Here is a 24,027-nt window from a genome sequence, read left to right on the forward strand (position 1 = left end):
ATATATGACTGTGGGTTATAGTATAAAGAAAGTTTGATAACACTGTACTGTTTTTTATGAAGCACTCTAAGTGTTAAATACAAATCAGTTCTTTTATGTATGGAATTAACTTTCCAGGGAGTCATGTTAGATAAGTAGTCCTGGTATTTCTGGTAGCCATGATCTAACCAGTGTTCTCACCCATCTGCTTTCATGGATTCTCTCTGGAAAGTCAGTCTACAATAGAAGCTTAATAAATCCACCTCAAACTAACCAACCTGCTTGAAAGTGACTCACATGGTTTCACACACAGCACATAGAAAGGGTTGTGTGTTTCATTTCATTTTGTTTTAAGCAGATGGGCAGTTTTCATCTGAGCCTTCAAAGGCCTGAAGACATTGGTTTGCTTTCGTAGTTTCTCTGAAGACCCAGGCAGAGAGCTGACAGAAGAGGAAGGATAGCAAACGTTCAGTTTAACAAAAGGACTCAGGACAGAGTCCTCACATCCAGGAAGTTTCCTTCCAGAGGGCAAGCACAAAGTCATTACATTTCAGAGCCATAAAAGGTTTGATAGGTGCACTGATACCCCAGAACTTTCCCTAGAGGATCTGCATGGGCTCATGGTAACTTACTCTCAATTTACTCAGCTCCTAGCTGATCATTTATCATGGGCTCCCTGCTCCTAACCTTAAAAGTATTAGCACAGCCTCTATCAAAGATCTCCAGGGATTGAGACTGGCTTCTTTCAGCAGAGTGGGTCATACCCAGTCATCCAATCCAGCTTGGGCCAACCCACGATGGTCACCGTGGCTTGCCTGACAGGCAGGGAGAAGGTGGTCCCCATGAGGGTGGGCTCAAGTGAACTGGTGTACGCTGCCCCCCAGGAATCCAGGCAGGACTTGAGCCCATGCAGTACTCAAGCAGAAGGAAACTGGCTTGTCCGGCCCCAGGTGCATCATGAGACCTAGAATGTCTTAGTGCCCATTAAATCCCACGTCTAGTATTCCCACTTGCTTTGTAAACAGTGCTGAAGACAGTTCCCCTTGGGGCTGAGGGCCACTAGAGCTGCCCTAGAGTACTCACATCTTTTTCTACTACTACATATCTACAGAAAGCCCCAGCTGCCTCCCGGTAAGATGTCTGGCATATTGAACCCACAACCAGAATCTGAAAAGGGAGAAAAATCATTCTGGCCATCTGTGTACACACCTGCATGGAAAAGGTGAGAGAGGTCCCTTGGAAATGTCTCTCCACCACTGTCCCGACTCTCTGGGTCACCTGAAACAAATCAGCCACCTCTTCAGGACGAAGTTCGTGGAAGCGCTCCACTGGCCGCAGTGGACACACCAGGACATCTGCAGGAGGACTGTTAAGGAACGCTCTGCTTAAACCCCTGCCCTCCAAGGAAAGACCTTACCAACATGGTTAGCTGTGCTCTGAAAGGAGCCTTGAGTGCACACAAGAGCTTCTGTTCAGAAAAGGGGCATTAGTGTGCAGAGGGACTGCAGCGCTAGCTGAAGAAATTCTAGCAAGAAGAAAGAAGCATCTGACCATTAGCTCCTGACCCCTGTTCTAAAGTTCTGCCCCCTCAGAAGGAGAAGCAGTTGGAATATGCAGGTTTCTCTAGGTTGATCATCATGTTTAAAATTTTAATTTACTTTTTAGCAGAAAGATCGAAATATGCAGTGAATATACAATAACAGCGGACTTTATGTTGAAAAGGGACATAGACGTTCTGAAAATGCCCACTGAGACTCATGTATAACTAATAGATCTGCCATGTGTTTATGCCGTTTATGACAAGGGTTCCTCAAACCCATTGTGCAGAATCCCCGAAAACATCTGAAGGTGATCCACAGCAAAGAGGTGTCTGCTTATACAAAGGAAAACGTCTCACAGTATTTTGCAACCTGGAAAGGCAACATACCTACATTATCAGTCCAAGCAACAGCCGCTAGAGACAAAGAACGTAGTACCTATTTGTAGCAATTAATACTCACTGTTACACTATCAAGAACACTGCAGTTCCTTTTTATATGTGAACTCAGAGCATACATATGCATGCACTCATCTCTGTGCGTGTGTAAAGAGACGCTCAACTTAGGATGGGGGTGCGTCCCAGTAAACGACAGTGCAAGCTGAAAATATCCCAAGTCACAAACGCCCTTCACAGACCTCACCCCTCAAACATCACAGCTCTGCCCATTTCACCTTCAACATGCCAGGGACGCTCACATTAACGAGCAGCTGGGCACGGTGATTTGGTACAAAGCCTATGCTAAAATACAGTGAGGAATATCTATTGTAACTCTCCGGATACTCTATCGAATCTGAAAAGCGGAATGATGACAGAGGCGCATTTTCACATCGCTGTAAAGGTGAAGAATTGTGGCGTCAAACCGTCAGAGAGATCATCCGTGCTTGTATACGCAAAACATATTAATACTTTTTTAGTTTTCAAATACCAGCAGGAGAAAAAGCACTCGTAACTTTTCTATTTCTTTATTCCATTTTTTTTCTCGCCGTTTTAAGAAAGAATCTCTGCCTGGAGCTAAGCAGCGCAAGGGCCTAAATAAAACTACAATCCGACAGTTTCCAGTCTCACTGAGTATCCAGCACTTTCACCCATCGCTGTGTTGGTGGAACTCAGGGCCCAGGGCAAACGCACTGAGATCAGCCAGGCAAGCCCGATTTCCATGAGAGGGGCAAAGAAAGCGGGAAAACTGAAGAACGCTGCTCATAATCAGGAAATTCCCACAACAGTAAACTAAGAAAAGGGGCATTTGCTTAATCTGAGTTCATTTTTCAAGAGAGGAGAAGGGAGGCCTTCACGCACAGGGCATCCGATACTTAAAGAGATAATTATCCTTCTCAGGCAGGGCTGCTTTATTATCATGGGTCAATGAACCGTTTAGAAATGAAGAATTTCCTTTCATTTCCTTTTAGAAGCTTGCCAGCCTCCACTCCCTCCGAGTGGCTTTTTCTGTGCTAAAAGGGACCTTCCCCACCTCTCTCTTCCCTGATTTAATTCATACCCCCCTTAGACTCTGACTTCAGCAGACACAGCAAGATGACAACCAGACTAGCTTCCAACAGCATCCCCGACTGCTGTACTAGGCACCCGAGTAGGGAAAGGGGACATTTCACTTAAACCGTCTCACTGGGGCTGGGATGGGCCTGACTACTGCTGAGTCCAGTAGAACTTCAGTGACATCCAAAAGTTTTCTTCCACGTTAAAAAAAAGAAATCTTGAAGTTTATCAGTTTTGCTTGTCTGATGTTAAGGACTGACTCGACCCAATATTTAAGGACTTAAAAGCTTTATAGAATGAAGAGAAAATGGCAGAGTTCCAGATGCTTTTATACGCACCCGCAGGCACGTGTATTGCTTTTATTGGCCACATCAGCGGTACCAGCTGAGGGGAAGAGGGAGGCAGGCTCAGTGCACTCTCAGCAGATCCGCATTCTTCAGCAGTTCGTTTGAGTAGCACTGCCCTGACAGACACACTCTCCACAGCCCAGTCGTCCGTTATGTGCATGCCATATACAGACTTATGTGCGATGGATGGGGTGCCAAGGGGCATGTGTTCATACGGGTACTCGTCATCTTTGATGGTGCTCAGAGGAAGGCAAAACAGCTTAGCCGGGACGTGACCACGCGGGCAGGTGGGCTCCACAGGACTGCACGGGGGTCGGAGCTCCTGGCTGCTGCACCAGAGGCTAGCTGGCCAGCAGCACAGAGACTGTCCACCACCTTCCTTGGCCCACTTGAGAAGCTAACTCAGTCTCAAACAGCAGGATCAACCATCTTCCCTCAGATTCTTTAAAGCCAGATCCAAAAAGAGTTTATGCCTCCATCTTCCCACAGGCTCCATGCCTGCGGCCCGCCCACCTCCCGGGTGTCCCTTGTTCCCAAGTCTTCCTTGCACAAACCTGCTGCATCTTCTCTTCTGCAAATGATTCGTCTCCTTCTTAGTCCTTCATAACCTGTGCTCTGGCTGGTGTCTGCCTAGAACTCACTTCCCTAGGATTTTCACGTGGCCGCTTTCTTCTTGTCTTTCAGATCCCAATTTCAATCCATCCAGGAAGCATTCCGTACCCACCACTATATATTTCTACCCCGTTACTCTCCTACAACACTGGATTTGACCCTTCCCATGGCCTCGGACACCAGTCTCGAGCTTGCTGTGTGGGTAAGGATATATCCAAACGAGTAAGCCCCACAGGAGTGGGCTGTCTTGACTGCTGCTTGTGACTGATAATCTTGACTGCCAACCGGACTGGCTTGACAGCCATCTAAGAAATCAGCAAAGAGGAAATTGAAAGAAACCAAACATCTTTGGAAGCCTATTCCTCTTTCTAGGGGGTGAAGACCATGATGTTTTCTTTAAATAGTACACTGGACCAAAATCGTTGTATTATCTTTGAAATTTTCAGTGAGTATGAAAAATACCAGTGCCAGGAAGCCCATTGTAAGGACCCTAGGTAGTCCTACTGATGGTTTTAAAACTTAATCACAACCCCAGCAAACAGGTTGTAGTGTGGACATCACATAAATAGATCATGATTATTATTATTTTGTGTGTGTGTGTGTGTGTGTGTGTGTGTGTGTGTGTGTGTGTGTGTACCGGGGATTGAACTCAGGTCCTTGTGCTTTCAAGGCAGGCGGCAGAACCACTGAGCTAAATCCCCGGCCCCTCATGATTATTTCTGATCAAACCCACAATAGGAGTTTCTGCCACTTCTTCTTGGAAAAACCAAAATATGCTTGGTAAACACATAAGAGCAGGCAGACAGCATGCTACTTATAAATTCTCCTAAGAAGCAAGTATGTTCTCACAGTAAGTGCATAAGCCTTGGGAGAATACACGGTATTGGCAGAAGATGGTAAGTGTCATTGCTGCATGATGCTTACAGAGAAACAGTTTGGGGAAAGCAAATTAATTTTGAAGAACAACAGATAGCTCTTGCAATTCTACTGCTACTGTCTATATGCCTTTTGTTTTAAGAGAATATCACAGATGCAGAATAATTTAATTTGGAGGCTCTTAGGCCTTGTTACTTGGTAAATTCCATATTATACCTACCCTACAAAGACATATTTTCTTTTGCGTTCAAAGAAGTCTATTAGTCAGTTGATCTTAACACGTTTTGTCCCATAGTTGTCACATGTGAAACCTATAAAAGGGGTTACCAAGGTAAGACCCGGTCTTTCCCTATAATCTAGAGTAGAGAGATCTATCTGGAAATAACATTTTTAAGGGAAGAGAAGAGCAATAGTTAAAATTCATGTCTTAACAGTTGACAAACACTCCTCACAGTACAGGAAGATCAAAAAAGAATTCTGAGAGCAGATGAGATTTAAATTGGATTTATGAGGGGGAACATGACTTAACCAGTAGGCCAGGTGACAGGCTACCTGTCTGCCCATCCCATAACTAGACCTTCCTTTGTGTCCAGGGTGTAGGCCGTGACATGGGATGCCACGGTGGATAGGGACAGAGCTGGGGACTCTGAAGAGCTTGCCTCTGATGTCCCAACTGCTATGCTCTGTAAATAGATTGCTACCTCACAGACATGATCACTATTGATAGAAACAGCACAGAATGCCGTGGGAGCGGAGAGGAGGCCAGATCCACCTCTACCTCAAGGTGTCAGATAAACTTTCCAGTCTGGTCTTACACTTCAATTTTCTAAACTTAGAGCCATTTCTTCAAATTTGGACCCAAGTCTGTCCTTGAAAATGATTTAGCAACTTATGGTAACTTCAAGAAAAGTTGTCAGGCGATTGATTCTCCCATAGTCAAAAATCAATGTTTCATGGATACATGTACCGTTATTTATTTAATGATAATGCTATGATGGCATTTTTAAAAATAGGTTTTTAAAAATAGCTCTCATGTCCCAGACTCTGCTTCGCCACTTAGTAAAAGGGTGCCCTACAGTCATAGGCTCTCTCTTCACAGAAAAGAATAAGAGGATGCGTAAAACATGAAGATCTTGTGCAAAACTGCTAACGGCTTGAGGAACACTTCTTCTTGGACACAGAAAGTGTATGAGCTATACAATCCCACCGTGCAAAGAGGCCTCCGTGCTTTGTACTAAGTGTGCCCTCAACCTGAGAGAGCTGCAAGAACAACAGAATCACCTCTCACGAGGGGCCACGCCACAAGAAGGGAAGGGGGAGGCAGGGCCTCTATTTTGGCCCTTTTCTGATCCTGACTTTGGGTTTCTTCATGGGCACGTTGGTACTTCTCAGGCACCAGACTCCTGAGGAAGATGAGATATTGCAGTTGATGCCTGTCGGCCGGCCAGGTTATCGGACACACTGGCTCTCTGCTTGTTGAACAGCACAATTATTGGCAATCACCAACTTCCTTACATCAGGACAGATGACGAGTAACTTACCAATGCCTCTTCCTTTCCACAGCCACCATCAGACTTGAACTGACGGTTCTCTGTGCCTTTGGACACGTATACCTGAGGTGTTTTTACCACTTTAAAGTGGTCTGACAACATGGCAAGCCCTACGTGATCCTCCTGCTGACACCCAGCTCACTCAAGACACAGGCAATGAAAGAAAGACTGAATGGGATCTTCCTGCTAGGCAAGTTCACGTGGCTGTTTATTTGCAGTTGTGACCACAAGGACCCCTCCCACCCGCCACATCCCATCGCTATGGGACTTTTCCTCTCTTCCTACCAACAGATGCAGTCTATTTCCTCCCCTCTTGAAGCTGGGCTGTCCTCACACTTGCTTTGATGGAGGAACTGTCACTATAGCATTTTGCAAGGTGAAGCCTGAAGAAACCATGCAATGAATGATTTTTACCCTTTCAAAATCTATAGACCAAGTACAGTATTAAAAAAGTACAGTCTACTGGGGAATAAGAGGCAATGTGGAAAAGAACAAAGACTCCTCAGCTGATGTCCAGTATCAATTCGTAGAGGTCATCTCAGACCTTCGAAATCCAACAGAGCCACTTACTGCCTTCCAATTCCTCTATCAGTTATGTACTGCTACATGATAACCCACCCCAAAACATAGTGGCTTAAAACAACTGTGAGCTGTTTTCCTATCATGAAACTGTGGGTGGATTTTGCGATTTTATTGCATTTATGCAACTGCTTATGGGACTTAGACAGGGGACTGGGCCCAGCTGGTTCCTTTCTCTCCTCCTCTCTACCTGCTATTACTCACAATCCAGATGTACACTCTCTAAGGTCCCCCGAGGCTTAATTTCTTTCACATTTATTGGTCAAAGGAAATCAAAGGCACCCCGAGTTCAAGGTAGAAAAGCAAATTACATCTTATAAGAATGGGAAAAAGATCATACGGAAAAGGGCTATAGGCATTGGAAGGTGTGACATATTGGGTTGTTATTGTAAATATCTGAAACAGTTACTAATTTTGAAAAAAGTTGTGGGGATTTTGTAAAAATGAGCAAGCATCCAAGCTGTCCTAAATATTCTAGTAAGTGTATGCAGCTATGTACTTTAAGTCAGGATGAACCTTAAATATGATCTGTTCTAATACTTTTATCATCCCATGAATACAATCACGTTAGAAGCATTAATTGTTTAAAGTCACACAGTTAGTAGAACAACTGAGACTAAAACTCAAGCCATCACATACAAGACAGCAAAACATGACCCCTCTGCCACTGTTTGCCAATGCAGACAAACTGTGGCAAGTGTTATTAGCCAACCAGAGTTCTCCTCTAGAATCGCAGGGTCCTAGAGTCCTTGTCAGTAGCAAGCTCTGGGGAGTCACCACCAATCAGGGTGTGCATATGACATGAGGCCCATAAGCCATTTCTGGGGCCTCTTATCCTGCTTTCTGACCCACAAAATCAATTAAAAATGCCTTTGGAGTGAGAGCACAATGAGACGCTACAAAGTGAGAATCTCAGTGGCCCATGTCTCTAATCCCAGCATTCATTCAGGGAGGCTGAGGCAGACAAATCACGTTGGAACCTAGCCTGGGAAACTTAGCGACTTACCAAGACCCTGTCTCAAAATCAAAAAGGGCTGGAGATGTAGGTCAGTGTGAAGGCCCTGAGCTCAATTCCCAGTACTGGCAAAAAAAAAAAAAAAAAAAAAAAAGAGGGTGAGATGGCATAGTGATGATAAACTTTCATTATGTCCCTACATTTTTATTCAAAATAAATTTGATAAGTTCAAATTTTGCTCATCAAAGACAATAACTGGTGATTTTTTAAAATTTAAAAGCATTTCCATAACAAATATGAAATATTTAAATATAGAGTCATGACAAGGAAATGGCTATGTGCTGATTAATTAAATATGACAGCAGAATATTATTCTCAGAATTGCTTAGAATTACCTCCATCTATTTTTCTATATCTGATCTATTCTAGGGATTTGGAATGTAAAAGTCACTGAAATAAATCAAATCTTCAAATATCATTGATTTTGATGAGGTTATTAGCATGAATATACATGAATATGTAATAAGGTAATATTAAATCATACGATATAGAATTAGCCATTCTTCTGAATTGAGGAAGAGTCTGCATTCATCTCTACTGTAGATCTGCATGTAGTCTAACAGTAAGCAAGAATTTCTTAGTTTCCATTACAGACTTCTGCAGACCCAGTATAATTCATTTTGCTCTAACAAATACTCCTAGTCCTTGCAAATGTTTAAAATAATTCTTAATGTCACTTCAAAACACAAACAGAATATCCTTTCAGCTATTTTTAAGAGATTCTATTTATTTGATTTAAATAGCATAGCTGCAGAACTTTGAATCAAAGTAGGTAGCCCCTCAAAAAGTAATTTTCTCTTCACAATGAGGTATTTCAGTAAACTTTTATATCAAAAAACTAGAAATATTACCCCTCAAATTAAAAAATACATTTCTGAAGAAGCATCCCACCAGTTTGAGTCACACCTTTCTTCACTGGATATTAACATTTCTGTAACCCAGTGAAAAGTCTGTGGATATTCATCAATTATAGAAACAAATGGCATGCATGTAATTTAAGCAAATCTGATTTCCAGAATACGATAAATCCCAGAACAGTGTGATTAAGATAATGATAGTACTTTGCTCATGGCTGAGTTTCAAGGCAAGCATCTCACAAATATCTCATATGTCATGGTTTACCCTGGGGAATCCATTGGGCCAAAGACACAGTGAGTCCTTGGTTATCTGGGAGAAGACTTGCCAGGTTACCTTGTTGGGCACTGGTACCTGAGCTACCCTCAAAACCACAGTGATCTAGAGTTTCAAAGGTGAGAATCACATTCACAGAAGAAGAAAATGGGAACATTGCTAAGACAAAATACCAGACATCCAAAGTTAAAGGGGGAAGGTTTATTTGGCTTACAGTTTGTTAAGGTTTCAGTCCATAGTTGGCTGGCTCCAAGACAGGGCGGCGCAGCAGAGGGGCATCACAGAGGAAAAACAAACAATGATGGGCAGATGCTAGCAAAGCAAGCAAGTGACAAGCTTCTTTCTGTTCCTTTTATCTTATCCAGACTGTACAGCCTAGTAGCACTGTGATATAGAATCTTTGATGTGAATTTCACATATTTTTTCTGGGACTTTTTCAAGGCAAAGGAACCTTATATTGATTGATATATGATATATAAGGATCATATTAGGAAAAATTATGTTTACATTAAATGAAATCAATGGGAAAGAAACAGTATCAGAAGAGGAAGAAAAATAAGCACATATATTTATTGCCAACAATGTCCTAGTAATAATTAATAACCCACTTAGGTAGATAACAGCACCCACACACGTAACATTTTTCTAGATTTAGTAGACGATAAGGTCAAAAAAGTTAAACTACCTGTCCAAGGCAAAATACCTACCAAGTGAAAATTCTGCCCATGATATGGTATTATTGCTCACAGTATTTCACTATATCTCAAGGTTTTAGTAGTCTTCATGTACACATTGCAGTATTTACTACCCAGTAGTAAAATACTAGTTCCAAGAGGTATTATTAGACAGACAACACACACACACACACACACAAACACACATATGCGTGCGCAGAAAATTTTGTGGCTCAAAGAAGATTGAAAAAACAGTGGATCTAATGAAGTAAACTAGCTTTCTTCAATATCAATCAAGATATTTAATACAACAATGTGCATCCTGAATTTAAAAAAAATACCATGTGGCATTTCTCAAATGTATTTAACTATAAAATTATCATCTAACTTAGTAATTGTTATAACTTGAAGAACACTGTACAGGACAAATTCCCCAGAAGACGTTCTCTGGGCATCATTTCCAGAAACAGAGACAGCTAAAGAACTTCTCTACTTTTTTTTTTTCCTCTTCTGGTACCAGGGATCAAACTCAGGACCTCGTATGTACCAGGCATGTGTGGCACCACCGAGCTACATCCTCGGCAAAAGTTCTCTGTGCAAAGGTACAACTAAATGGAAAGGGGACCAAGAGGTGAAGGATGAAGGAGGGGACAGGGACATAAAATAATTAAGACATGTCATATCCAGGTGCCACCTACCCACTATGTATATAGTCCTTATGTACGGCAAGCATGTACTGATAAAAACATACACAAGGTATCTGCTGAGAACCTGAGCAATAGAATACATCCTGTAGGGTATGGCAGTCATTCATGCTGCGTGCCAAACAGTTCCAGTTACTACCACCTCCAGGCACATGGGGGATTCTGCCTTCTAGATCCTTGTACCTGAGTGAAGCTCAAGGAATTTAGATCAAACAGATGTGAGCAAAATGCTATCTGTCACGTCCGGTCTGGAGACCCCATCTACCAGAATGAGGCCACATATCTTGCTTGATGTCTCCAAGATCACTGGCAGTGTTGTGACATGGTGACTGCCCAAACAACCTGGGCTCTGTACTGTGGGGTGACAGGGGCTCTGCTCATCAGAAGCACAGTGACTAGAGTGAATATATTGCTAAACAGCTTTTATTTCTTTTGCTGATGCCAACTAACCTGTAGTAGCTGCTTAGAACAGCATATAAAGAGGTTTCTGAGGCCCTGATAGGGATCAGGAGAGAAGAATAGGAGAATTTATTAGTTTCGGCTGCCAAGAGGGAGGGAAGAATATTAGCATGCGTGCCAAGTATCTGCCATTCTTCAATTATAAAGTAATAAAAATATTTTCTCAAGGACTCCCTCTCCCCCTTTCTTAATGATATAGGAGTCATTTCTGGGTCTTGCAATGTCTCTGGGTAACTATTATGAAAATCTATTATTATTGTTATTGTCCTAGAGATAGACAGAAGTGTGTGGGATTTAGATAATTCCAGTTAGGAGAATACTGAAAAGGAAAATTAACTGTCACTCAAAAGTGTCTGTCCATGATGTATAAACACTGGAATGGAAACATGCCAATACGAAAATGTTATAAAAATGCTCTCATGGGTTAAGAGTTGCAGGAGTATTGTCACAGAACAAATAAAGTACATTTAGCAGCTGAAAATACTATTTAAGGATCATCCACAATGAGGGATTTAAAAAATACAGATAATATGCTGCAGTATGAAAATCATTTCAAAAACTCTGTAAAATAGCTTTTTAGTCTAGTATAAATAAGAAAGCAATGCTAAGCGCTTATAATTCATAGGGGCTCTTCTAGAAAACATATAAATAGTTTAACAGCAAACTACCATGCACATACTTTCATTTCACCAGTATTAGAGAAGACAAGGCCCTGAGCCTCTGTGTCCACAGGGAGGCCGGTATGGGATGCAGCTCCAACTCCCACATAGTTAGGGTTCTTCCAGTGCAAGCTTAATTGGGTCCTGAAAAAGAGACGCACTCCCAACTTCAGGCTTTCTCATTCCACTCAAGAGCCACCAACATCTCCAGTTTCTGAAGCCAAGGAAACCACCTACACATCATAGCTCAGATACCACCTGAAGGCAATGGGCAACCACACCATAAATGTGAGATAGAAAACAGACAGGAAGGGAGCAGTCACAGGGAAAGAAGACCAAGGCAATGTATCCAGGAGACAGCACCTTCTGGGGAGAGACAGGAGGACTAGCATCCTAGGGCTCACACATGCAGCCTAACAGAGGATGACCAATAATCTCTTGGGGGAAAGAATAAAGAACATGCAGCTTTATTCATTGCTTAATCTTGGACATATTTCTTTCTCATAACTGATTTCTTCACAATTTCCAGAAATTATGGTTTCTTAAGAAGTCAGTAAACCAATTCATCCTCAACATGAGTTGAAGTTAAATAAGAAAAGGGCATGTGATGGCTTGTGTCTAGACATTCCCAAAGCCTCAAATGGTCATAGGTGGGGGGTTTCAGGGCATGTGGCTGTGGAACGAGGGTGTGATATTGGGACTAAGGGTGTGGACAATGGAAGCCTCACCCAGGTAGAGGTGGCACCAACCAAAAGGCTTACAACCTCAATAAACCATAAAGTGAGAGAGGGCAGGCAGGCTCGCTGCTACCTCTGCTGCTTCTTGCTGCTACTTGCTGCCTTCTGCCTGACATACCATGAAATATTTCTTCTCTGTGATGCCCCTGTGCTATGTCATCCTGCCTTGGAGCCAGCCAACTATGGACTGAAATTTCCACAGACTGTGAGCTAAATAAACCTTTCTTCCTTTAACTTGTGGTATCTAGTATTTTGTCTCAACAACGAGAAAATTAACTAAGACAATGCATTTAATCCTATCCAAACAGAGAAAATAAAAGAAGAGCTGAGTTCTTGCTTCTTAATCTAAAACAGATTAAGCTTAAATCATTGGAAAAAAAATACAAGTGGACCTTTCCTTCACACACCAAAGGACAAAGTTCATACCTTCTAAATAGAAAACCATGGACCATTAACTCAAGAATCTTAGAAAGATCTGAAGATACCATTGTTTTATATGTTTTAAAACAACGGTGAAATCTCATCTGTGAAAAATATTAATGTTGATAGAAAAATCCTTTATTTTAAAAAATGAGAGCCTTAATTATGCTAATTTGGCTTGCTCACAGAATCTGAAACAATGCTCACCTTCCATCAGAAAATTCAATCCTCCTTGAGCTAGCAAGCTAAAAGAAGTGATGTGAGAATATTTCATAGAAAGAGGTATTTAACAGGTGTTTAATGAATGAATTTTTGAATGAATTACTGATAAAGATCTATAAAGCTCAACACTTTTGAAAACTTTTTATGTTTTTCATATATTCATTTAATGGAAGAGCCTGGTACCTGGTAAGTAGTGTGGAAGATGGTGAGAATGTATCACAACCAGGTATGTGAATCCCTTCACTTCCAAAGGTGTACATTCTACCAGACGGACTCAAAAGAAGACAACACATCAAAATATAGTAACTCTTGGGAGAGAGACAAGGGTTGACATGAAAAAGCTAAGATGCAATAACACAAGGGGAAGAAAACCCTAAGTGAAGCTCTTAAGCCCGGGATGAGCTTGGCCCAGGTGGACAGAACATCAGGAGAAGGCACAAGCCCTCTACAGTCCTGGTCGGGGCGGCTGTCTGGGTTTACTCTCCACGCGTGTGGGACCCACCAAGGCCCTTCCATGGAGGGGAGTGGAGGTTCTGTCTTAGAAAGATCCCTCAAACATGTGTCAGAAGACTCAGGCCAAGCAAGGTGAGAGCTGCAGGCCACTGAGGACTCTGCTGTAGGTGAGAGACACAAAGCAGGCCCAGGCCGTGCTGGCGGCAGTGGCACCACAGAGAATCTCAGACGTAAGCAGTAAGACTTACTGATGGGTTAAGGAGAGAGGATGAGCAAACCAGAATCCAGGGCCTTGGCGTGAAAAGGCGGATAGAGAAATATATAATTTAAGAGATAAGGAGGGAGTAGTTTCTTGTAGCTCGCCATTAACAGACCTTTGCTTTTTGAATTTACAAATTTCCAGAAACAGCAAAAACTGACTTTCTTAATTTAGGTATGCAGAGGGGTTCCAGGGCGTCTGTGAATTTCCTAACAATGTTTGCAAAATGACGTGTGTGTGCTTACACGCACACCTGCATGTGTGTGCACACACTTCTTGTTTGCCTATTGTGCAGAGTTTTCAAAAACAATTCTTCAGTAGTATCCAAATTCCAACCACGACTAACCAATTTGAATCATGAAGTTCTCCTCCTGAAAAATGTTTCTGGCTAGGAAGTGGTTCAGGGGCAGAGCAAGTGCTCAGCATGCACGAGGCCCTGGGTTCAATCTCCATCACTGAAAACAAGTGAAAAAAACACTCTTTACTTGTAAATTCGCCCCCCCCAAGAACTATTCAAAACAGGCTCAGATCTTTGTTCATTCTGACTTAGAGTCTAATAGATGTACTACTGAAGAAAAAGAGAAACTTTTACTCTGTATCTAGCGTGTACTGTAATTCCCAAGGATGAACCTTCACAGAAGACAAACATGATTTTTAATGGCGTTAACAGTAAAGTTATTTTCATCTGATTCAGTAGGGGATGATTTGAGACATGGCTCTTACAACAAAAGACAGCTGGACCCATTGCTATGACTGTGTGATCCACTGGAAATCATAGGATCGGCGAGATCATTTACAACAATAAAATGCTACCAGAAACAAAACTCTAAATGTTTCCAAAACAGGAAGCAAAAGGCAGCCAAGGTCACTGTGGCAACTACCAGTACAGAATAAGTTAATTAGGCAGCCGCTAAAAACAAAGAAGGGATTCATCAAAAAGAAAAGAGAAAGAAAGAGAAAAGAAAAGCAGTGAGTTCTATAGCCAGAGTGTCAAGAAGCAGATTTTGCCGGGGATTTAACTGAGTGGTTTGGTGGCCTGCCTTGCAAGCACAAGGACCCGAGTTCAATCTCCGGTGGAAAAAAAAGAAGCAGATTCTGTCCAGCTAGTGACTTCTGTGCAAATAAAGCTCAGCCTTTATCAGTAAATTTCTAAGGCTTGTTAAAGGGGGAGAAATGGTTCTTTCCATCTGTGTAAAAGTTTTTCCTAGTAAAGACAACTGTCAATGACAGAGAGGCCATGATGTCTTCAGAACTATGAGAGCGAAGTGGGCATGGTGGTCACACCTAGAATCTCAGCGCTCTGGGAGCCTGAGCCCAGCCTGGGCAATTTAGTGCTTAGCAAGACTGTTGGGAAAAAGAGAGGGGGGGGGGAGGGGAAGGGAAAGAGGAGAGGGAGAGGAAAACATGCTATAAGAAACAGGCTCACTAATTTAGGATTCTGATTAAGAAATTTATTCTTCGAAACTGTGCTTTCTTCTTCAAATCCCCTTAGCCTGCTGTCCTCTTCTTAAAGTTGAATTAATATCTGTACCTAACTCATTAGGGTGTATTAAGGGTTCTCCCCCAAATAATATTTCGTGTCATAAAATAAACGCTGAAAACTTAAAAGAGTCAGTAGAAACGAATCCCATTAAAGGCTTCCTCTCTCTACTCAGCATAATCCTCTTTGCAACCATTATGTGAAGGTGTGGTTTAAATGTGGTCTCATTCACATCAGTGTTATTATTGAGGCCCTAGGCTTCGATCCGCTGCATACGGAAACCTCCACACCTGTGTTTCCATATTCCACTCATCCATGCACCTCCATTCTATCCTCCGGTCCCCTGCCTGCATTTTCCTTCCCCCATATAACCTAAGCATCACTGGCAGCAAAGTCTAGGAATTAGTTATCTTTCTAGTATCTCTTTTCGCTCTCCAATTCTAACTTCATGAATTTTTTAAAAAACACAGTTATAAAAAAGCCAAAATGCTTTGACATATTTGAATTCCATTTTGTTTATAAGTGAAATAAAATATGGAAGCATATGTAAAGAAAGAGAAAGCAGAAAATAAAACAGATTTTTCTGGCAACTTAAGACTGTCATTCCTCTGGAAGTTTCTTAAAATTCACCCCTACTTTCTCAATATACTGAGCTATGAAAAACCCACCCTCGGTGCCAGCAGTCCTCTGTCATGGAGACTCAGACACTGGACCACTATCTCCTCACCAACATCCTACCATTCTGCCACCTTTGCCATCACTACAGAAAAGAAAGCACAAACTGCATAAATCACTGCACTTTTTGCTAAAACAAGTGTTGAAAGATTGTTAATTGAGACTAAATGCTCTTCCCGCAGACTACAATCTCAAATACTGCACCACAGAGTAGAGAAATCTCACGCAGCGATGCTTTGGTATGGGAACGACAAGGATTCTCCCTGAAAAGATACTATCACTCAGAATCTCATCTTGTTCTACTTAGTTTATGGAGGAGAAAAGAAAAGTCACTCACATTGGGGGGTAAGCATTTTACGTTCTCAGAGTTATTGATGGTCCTAGACCCGCAATAATTTAGCTGCCTAGATCACTAGCAGGGCAGTGTTTCCTCTTGCGACTTGCTGTAATGACGGAAATGTTTCGTATCCAGTGCTGTCCAGTGTGGTGGCCCATAGCTGCATGTGGCTATGGACAGTCAAAATGTGGTTAGTGTGGCCGAAGAACTGAATTTTAGTTGTATTTCATTTTGATTGATTTTAAACTTTAAATTTTATAAGCTGTTAACCACCTTGATCTATTAGCTACTGCACCGAACACTCCAGTAATGGGTGCCACAAATGGCCTGCACCAGGGAGTGGCAGGGTCTGAGACAAATAGGGAGACAAGAGCCCAAGATGGCAGCTGCTACTCAACTACTGGCTGGTCCCCAGAGAAACTGGAAATCTGCATTGCTATGTGTAACTCTCACATCTAATTTCTGGCAACTACAGGCAGATCTTACAACAGCTCCAATATGCACAAATTTCAGTTTTAACTAAACGATAGTTTCATTAAACAACATTAGTTCCCCAACAGCATGGTTCAGATTTGTGTTACATGGTATATTAACTCAGAATAAGTGCATCAAGTCAAACTCCACTACTGGCTCTCCTTCAACTCCCAAATTATTAGGCAGATAACGGATGTGCATGATGAATAGTAACCAAATACATCACTTCTTTCAAAGCCTATGAGAGACTGGTCACTGAGTATCCAGTATCTAGTACTCAGTCACACACAGCCAGTAAAATCTGTAGCTGTGTTGGTCCCAGTCTACCAATGGTAAAGGTACCTGACATTTCACTGGAAAGAATAATGAAAAGAGGAAACTGATTTTTTTAAAAAGTACAACAAAGGAACACAAGTGGACATGAACTTCAAATTGAACATAAATGAAGAAATAGCTCACTGTGGGACTGCAGACTCTAAGGCTGTTCAAAAGATCCCAGCAGGTAGTAAGAGGAGCTTAATGAGGCCAAAGTCACCGAGTATGTTGACAGAAATAAGCCGAGTAGCTATGAAGAAAGGGGAGAGCTGTACCAGAGGAAGTGCACTAGCAAAAAAAAAAAAAAATCAACTTTAAAAACTTCATGCTTCACAACGTTGAAAGCACAGAGAATAAAATGTTGGAAGGAGATCCAAACCTGACAGGAGTGTGACAGCTGGCCAAGGCAAAGGGAGGATGCTCAGGCTGGATCATTAAGTGCAGGATGAGAAAAAGAAGGTAAACGCTGCTCAAGCAACTCTGGATAAGAGCTGGCAAGGAAAAGCACTCCAAGTCTCAATGGTTCTGATGTTTTATATTCCAGAGTACCGCATAAGTACTGGTTTTCCTAATTTGTCATGCTCTTATACTCTTATAAGTGATAGTCAGAGAGCTTTTTGATGTCTTTACAAAAATTTTAAAGGTCATGAAGCACTCCTGTTTTCTCCTGTTGATTATTAAGTTAACATCGCATGGTTTGAGCTTCAGTGGTCATTTTTATACAGAGGGTGATTGAAGGATACAGTGAATGCTTAAATTCTTAAAGGAGGGCTCTAAAAGTCACATCACTTAGAATAATGGGATAAGTGGTTTTCAAAGTGAGGGGAAGTAGTTCGAGTATTTCAAGGGGGATCAATGGCAATGTGTCTTTTATTGTAATACATGTTTTGAAAAAATTTACACACCCACCCTGTTTTGATCATCCCTCACTGGTCATAAGTTTATGACGATTTTCTGTCAAATAAAAAACATTACACTGTGTCCTAACCACCTTTCACCAGATCTGCCATCATGCAACTACTGACTCATCCCCAAAGCAAAACGATGGTGAAAGATAAAACTTTTGAACCAATTCAGGACACTGAGGCCTGGAAAAGTGTAATAACGACACTCACGAAAGAGGACTTCAGGACATGGCAAGTATGAAGGACTAAAGCACCTTCAAAGGGAAGGGGAGACTTTGCAAGGGTGTCAATGGCAATGTATCTTTACTGTAACGAATTAAATGTTTTTAAATGTTCACTGTACTTTTTGGTCATGCTTCACAGAGTAAAGGGCTGCCCCTACTTAAAATTTGTTTTAAACCATTAGCAGAACTAAGAGACAATCTACAATGTGGGAAAAAATTTTTACCAGCTGTACCTCAGACAAAGGACTATTATCAAGGATATATAAAGAACTCAAAACAATCAATCCCCCCAAATATAAAGACCCGATTCAAAAATGGGCATCTGAAATGAACAGACATTTCTCATACAAAGAAGTAAAAGCAGCAAGAAAATATATGAAAAAATGTTCCACATCACTGGTCATTCGAGAGATGCAGATGAAAACAACACTGAGATTCCACCTCACCCCACAAAGAATGGCTGCTATAAAGAAATCACACAATAACAAATGTTGGTGGGGTTGTGGGGAGAAAGGAACCCTCCTCCATTGTTGGTGGGAGTGCAGACTAGTGCAACCACTATGGAAATCAATATGGAGATACCTCAAAGAGCTTGGACTGGAGGTTCCATTTGACCCAGCCATCCCTCTGTTGGGTATCTTTCCAAGAGAACTAAAAGAATCATATCACAGAGAAGTATGTGCACCCATGTTTATAGCGGCACAGTTTGTAATTGCTAAATCTTGGAAACAACCTATTTGCCCATCCGTTGGAAACTGGATAAAGAAGTTGTGGTTTTTCTATAAAATGGAATATTACTCAGCCATAAAGAGCGAGAGAATAGATTCATTCATAGGAAAATGGATACATATTGAAGATATACTCCTAAGTGAAATAAATAAGTCACACATGTGTAAATACCAAATAGTTTCCCTGGTGTGAATATTTTGCAACAATGCATAAGATTCTAATAAGATTACTGACATTTAGAAATTTGAAGAAAGGAGCTAAAGGTGCAGGGAAGTTGTGATGGGTAGGGGAAGAACAAAAAGGGAAAAGAAAAAAAATGTGAGAGAATGAAAAGATGAAAATAAAGTGTTTGTAGATGGGGAGGGGAGGAGGAGGTGAAGGGAGGGCAGAGGTAAGGGGAAAAAATGAGAATCAAGACTTGCCATGTAAAGGTACATGATCCCAACAATGAATGTAACTGTACTGTATCCCTAAAATGTACCAATAAACTCAATAAAATTAAAAAAAATGTTTTAAAATATTGGGTAGAAAAAAAAATAAAATAAAATACTGGGTAGAAAAAAATCAAATATATGTCTGAGGTATTATAGGTAAAAACCTGTGCCAAGAGCTGGTGTCATGTTTGATGTACATCTCAGTAACAACAGAGGAGTGGGGGAAGGAAACCAAGGACTCAAAGTGACTTGAGCAGATGTTTTTATACAGCACTCTCCTCAGGAAGGGTGTACCTAGTGTCATACACGCCTGCATTCTCTTAATCTACTACCGAAAAACAAAGTCAGCATTCTATTCTTTTTACCCAACGCAGCTTATCTGGGAATTGAACATTACCATGCTTCCTGACCCCTGAATATACTGTCAAATCTGGCTGTTAAGCAGTAAGTTTTCCTCATCAAATGTTCTCTTGTACCTTGGATAAGTGGAGGGAATAATGAAATGTGTAACACCAATATCATTTGTAACTCCCATTCCAAATGGATGATCAATAACAAGCAGAAGCTTTGTCCAGACTGTTCTTTTGGGAAATGTGGGGATGCAGACATAGTTACCCTTCACAATGTTTTCCTATAGGCCCTTTCTATTGTACGTCACCTGCGATAGTCCAAAAGCTCTTTGATGGAGATCACCTTGAGCAAGCTACAAATTTATGAATCGGCTTTTCATATTAAAAGTCTGAGTCTGTCTATAAGCCCACAATGGTTGACTGAAGAGTCAGCAGCTGGGGTGTGGGTGTGGGAAAGGAAGAACTCCTGACACCACGGGTCGCAGCAGAGGCCTTAGTGATCTGTGATGCCATGATGTCTTAGATAGCAAGACAAACAGTACAGCTAAGGGCAGCATAACTTGTACAGAAAACTCCAATAGAGTTTTCTCTATAATTATTCTATGGGGGAAAAAAAACAATTTCTCATTAATCTATGAGCTGTTCTTGCTAGAATGTTTCGTTCCCTTGTTGCTAGGAACCTGCTCCTGTCAGTGTTTTCCACATTGCTGTTCCCTGCACCATCCTTACACTTTCTAGAAGCTATACATTCAGTAAATAGTGGCAAGCTCCAGGAGACAGTGTCTTAGCCTGATAAGAGCTTTGACCACCTGGGGTCCCCCACTTATGCATTAAGATCTTGTCTTGTCTTTTTTAATCCTGCCTCTGTACCCTTGGTCAGGTGATTGGGTGTCTGATCAGCCTCCAAAACTCTTTAAAAACAGAGGCTACCTCTCATCCATGCCTGAAGCCTAGGTGAGGGTCTCACTTCAGGTGAGACGTGTCTACTTAGTAGACTTGTCAACAACATCTAAAGTAACCCTTTCCACTACTTCTCCTCCATTTGTATACTTCATCGCCTGTAGCAGATTCTAGAACTGTAGTACTCGTGTATGCTTGTTTAGTTCCTATTTAGAATGCAAACTGAAAGGACAGCAGGATTCAGGGCTCCGGTTCTCAAGCGTTCCCTAGCCTGGTGTCTTGGACACAGTGCTCTTGCTGAACACTGAATGGGTGAGTCAATAGGTAGGTGGTTGGATGTTTTGAATAAATGCCTATCCAGGCAGATTATTATTTGAGTGAATGATGGTTGAAATGAATTACTTTGATTAATTAATGAATACTCCACAGCAGCATGTGTGAGAACAGCTTAGGAATTTTTGTTCAGAATAAGATCAAGATGAGTTAACAGAGAAATGTCTCCACAAAACACATCATACCTCAGACTGGAATGCAAGCCTGGCATTGAGTTAAGGGAAGGGATTTCTTACTCTGATCTTTTTGGTAGGACCACTTATGGAGTCTTCTCAACTTGAGTAGCCACTAGGGGCAGCATGAAGCACATTCACAAACAGAATCAGCCGTCTGACAAAAATCAAACACCATGGCAATGAGGAAAGAATGAGCCGGCTGCCAAACTAGGAAGCCGGGAAGATGCCGGATAACCAGCTAGTAAATGGTCAGGCAGAATTTTAGTCGGGCATGTAGACTGCAGAATGGCCAGATCTGGACTCATTTGGGTTTCCATCATTTTTTTAAACTATTTATCACTGGGCAAATGAGCTCTTTGGCTATCAGTTATCTCACCTGCAAAATGGGTATTATTTATCCTATTTGAACTGTATTTCAAGGTAACTAAACAGCACTAGCAATGGAAAGTTATTAAAAGAATTCCAGTTCCACAAGGAAAAGAGATAACAGAGTTACAAAAACAAAAATGAAACAACAAAATCCCCACCATTTCCAATTCCTAATGAAATAATGGATTCACACAAGATTATTAATGAGTAGCTTAGGGTTTACAACAGAAGTTTTCAACCTAGGGGTCTCAAAGATTCTTAGTGGAAGGTGCTGGATAGAATAAACAGAATAAATCAGCAGGAATGGGGAAAACGTGTACTTATTTTTACTAATTCCTAACTGAAAGTTTGCATCCCCTTAAATCACTAATGTAAGCAATAGGCCACAGTAGCAATAACAGCAGTTACCATGAGTCTCTCCAAGTATAAATCGTATTTTTTTAATATATGAAATAAATAAATATATATGAAATTTGTTGTTGCAAATATCTTGAAATATTTACTTATTACTATATCAAAATTATTGCAGCCATTCTATCTACTACTAGTTCTTATTTAATGTTTAATAAAGAAATGCATATTTTTTTTTTGGCACTGGGGATCAAACTCAGGTTTTTGTGGTTGCGAGGCGGTGGCAGAACCACTGAGCTAAATCCCTGGCACAGTGCATATTTTCTATATCAAAATTTGTCCTTTAATATTGAGATAACTGTTACCTGATCAATTTCCTTTGTGTTTCCATATACTTAACTTTTCTCATTTAAAAACATTTGTGGGAGACAAGGTATACAGATCTCTGTAACTGCTGAAAGAACTCTTGCTTTAGATAAAGTGGGATGGAGAACTTTACAGTGGATGATCAGGCTGTCACTGTCTAAGGCTACTGATCAATTTCAGGCCCACAGAGCGGCACATCCAGACCCTGTGCTTCTTCACACCCCATGTGATGCGAGATACACAGCACTGCCGGACAAGCTGGTGTGGAAATAGTCGATCCTTAGACCACAGCTGTCTCATACAATTTTCTACCATGATGGAGATCTTATTTGCACTCCTCAACACTGTAGCTGCTAGCTGCTGTTGATGTGAAGAGAAAGCAAATTCACAACCGAATTTTAAATTTCATTTCATTTAAATTATGCAGCCAGTTTCCTTGTGTCCTACTAGACAGCCCACTTCAGAGCTAATGTATTTTCACCAAACACAAAAAATAGAGAAACAAGTGAAATAATACCACGGAAAGCAAACAGATTGATCCACAGTATACAAATCTGTCTATAGGACAAATTAATTTAAAGAAACCAAAGGCATAAAAATATCCAACTATAAATTACCAAAATAATAGCCAAATATAATATGCATGTCTCATTTGAGTCCTTGATATTAAGAAATGAGGAATAATCAACATAATATCAAGAAAACACTATTTTGTTTGACACAAAAATGGTATTGTAGCAACACTAGGAAATTTCCATTGTTTTGAAGGACATAATTTCATGGGTGCAGAGCAGAGGAAAAAAACTATTTTTAAGAATTGCCTTATATTTTAGCCAATACTGGCATCATTGTTCTCATTTATGTTCCCCAAAGTCAAAAGTAGTCAAGCAGAAAAAATACATAGATAACTTTGGATTCAATATAAAAGGAAAACTTTTATTTTATTTTATTTTTTAAAAGCAAGACTTTTAAAAGAGAGTTCTGGAAAGATGAAATTACACTGTCTTGTGAGGTAGTTGCCTACTGAATATTTATAACAGTAACAGCAACAGCCTATGTTTATTGAGCCCATATAATGAGCCAAACTCAGTCCCAAGCACATTTCAGACCTCCCTCATCTAATCTTCCTGAGTCACAGGCAGGCACCGCTGTTGGCGCCCCCGGAAATGCGCAAGTGGAAGTTGGTGCCTGGTCCAGACTGTAGCGGAAGAGGGTTCAGGTAAGTGTTTTGCTAGTTGCCTTTTGCCACCGCTGCTAGCCCAGAGCTCTTCGAACTCAATGAACACGCCACTCAAAAGGTGGCTGCCTCATACTTGGCCAGGGAGCGGAGAGCAGTTCTGGCTTTCATGTCCTGATGAGTCTTTAAACATCACCTTTTCCTCTCAAGTAGAAGACTAAAACGTCACAAGAATTTCATTATCACTTGGCAAGGGGATGATATGATCAAGAAAATGCTACATTTCAATGGCTCCATTTATCCATTTTCAAATTTCTCATAAATTAGAAGGAAACATCTTCTCCAGGCTGCCACTTGACCAGAAAAGGTCCATGGTATATCTTTGTCAACATGTTTCAGGATATAAATCCAAATTGTAAAAACTAAAGTTGGTATAAAGGCTGTCGTCATATATCATATCATTTGGAAAGAAATATTGGTGACCTTATCCAGTATGACTGTTATAATAGTAATAAAATTGAATCTTGGAAGATTACACTTCTGGTCAAAGTAGTAAAATGTGACCTTATTCTATTCAACATTGACATTTATTATATTAATTCATATGTAAAAAACTGCATTCAAATGATATTAAAGCCTTGCTTAGAAATGAGAATGTTCAAGAACTTCAGAAATTAGATTTACCTTTACCAGCCACTCATAGAATTGAGCTTGTTTGATGCAAA

The 24,027-nt window shown here is 41.0% G+C and overlaps 1 protein-coding gene across 11 annotated transcripts in view; it reads right to left on the reverse strand.

Annotated features, from left to right (window-relative positions):
* Fhit (fragile histidine triad diadenosine triphosphatase) overlaps nucleotides 1-24,027 on the reverse strand; it is a 1,329,438-nt gene that overhangs the window by 273,810 nt on the left and 1,031,601 nt on the right. For all 11 annotated transcript variants that reach the window (XM_010643166.2, XM_033757040.1, XM_010643170.2 and 8 more), the window contains one exon: nucleotides 1,189-1,334. In XM_010643166.2, the coding sequence (XP_010641468.1) occupies nucleotides 1,189-1,334 (146 nt within the window). The remainder of the gene's footprint in view (nucleotides 1-1,188; nucleotides 1,335-24,027) is intronic.

This window comes from Fukomys damarensis, unplaced genomic scaffold (assembly GCF_012274545.1).
Source record: "Fukomys damarensis isolate Sample0158 unplaced genomic scaffold, DMR_v1.0_HiC HiC_scaffold_28, whole genome shotgun sequence".
NCBI classification, from domain to species: Eukaryota; Metazoa; Chordata; class Mammalia; order Rodentia; family Bathyergidae; genus Fukomys; species Fukomys damarensis.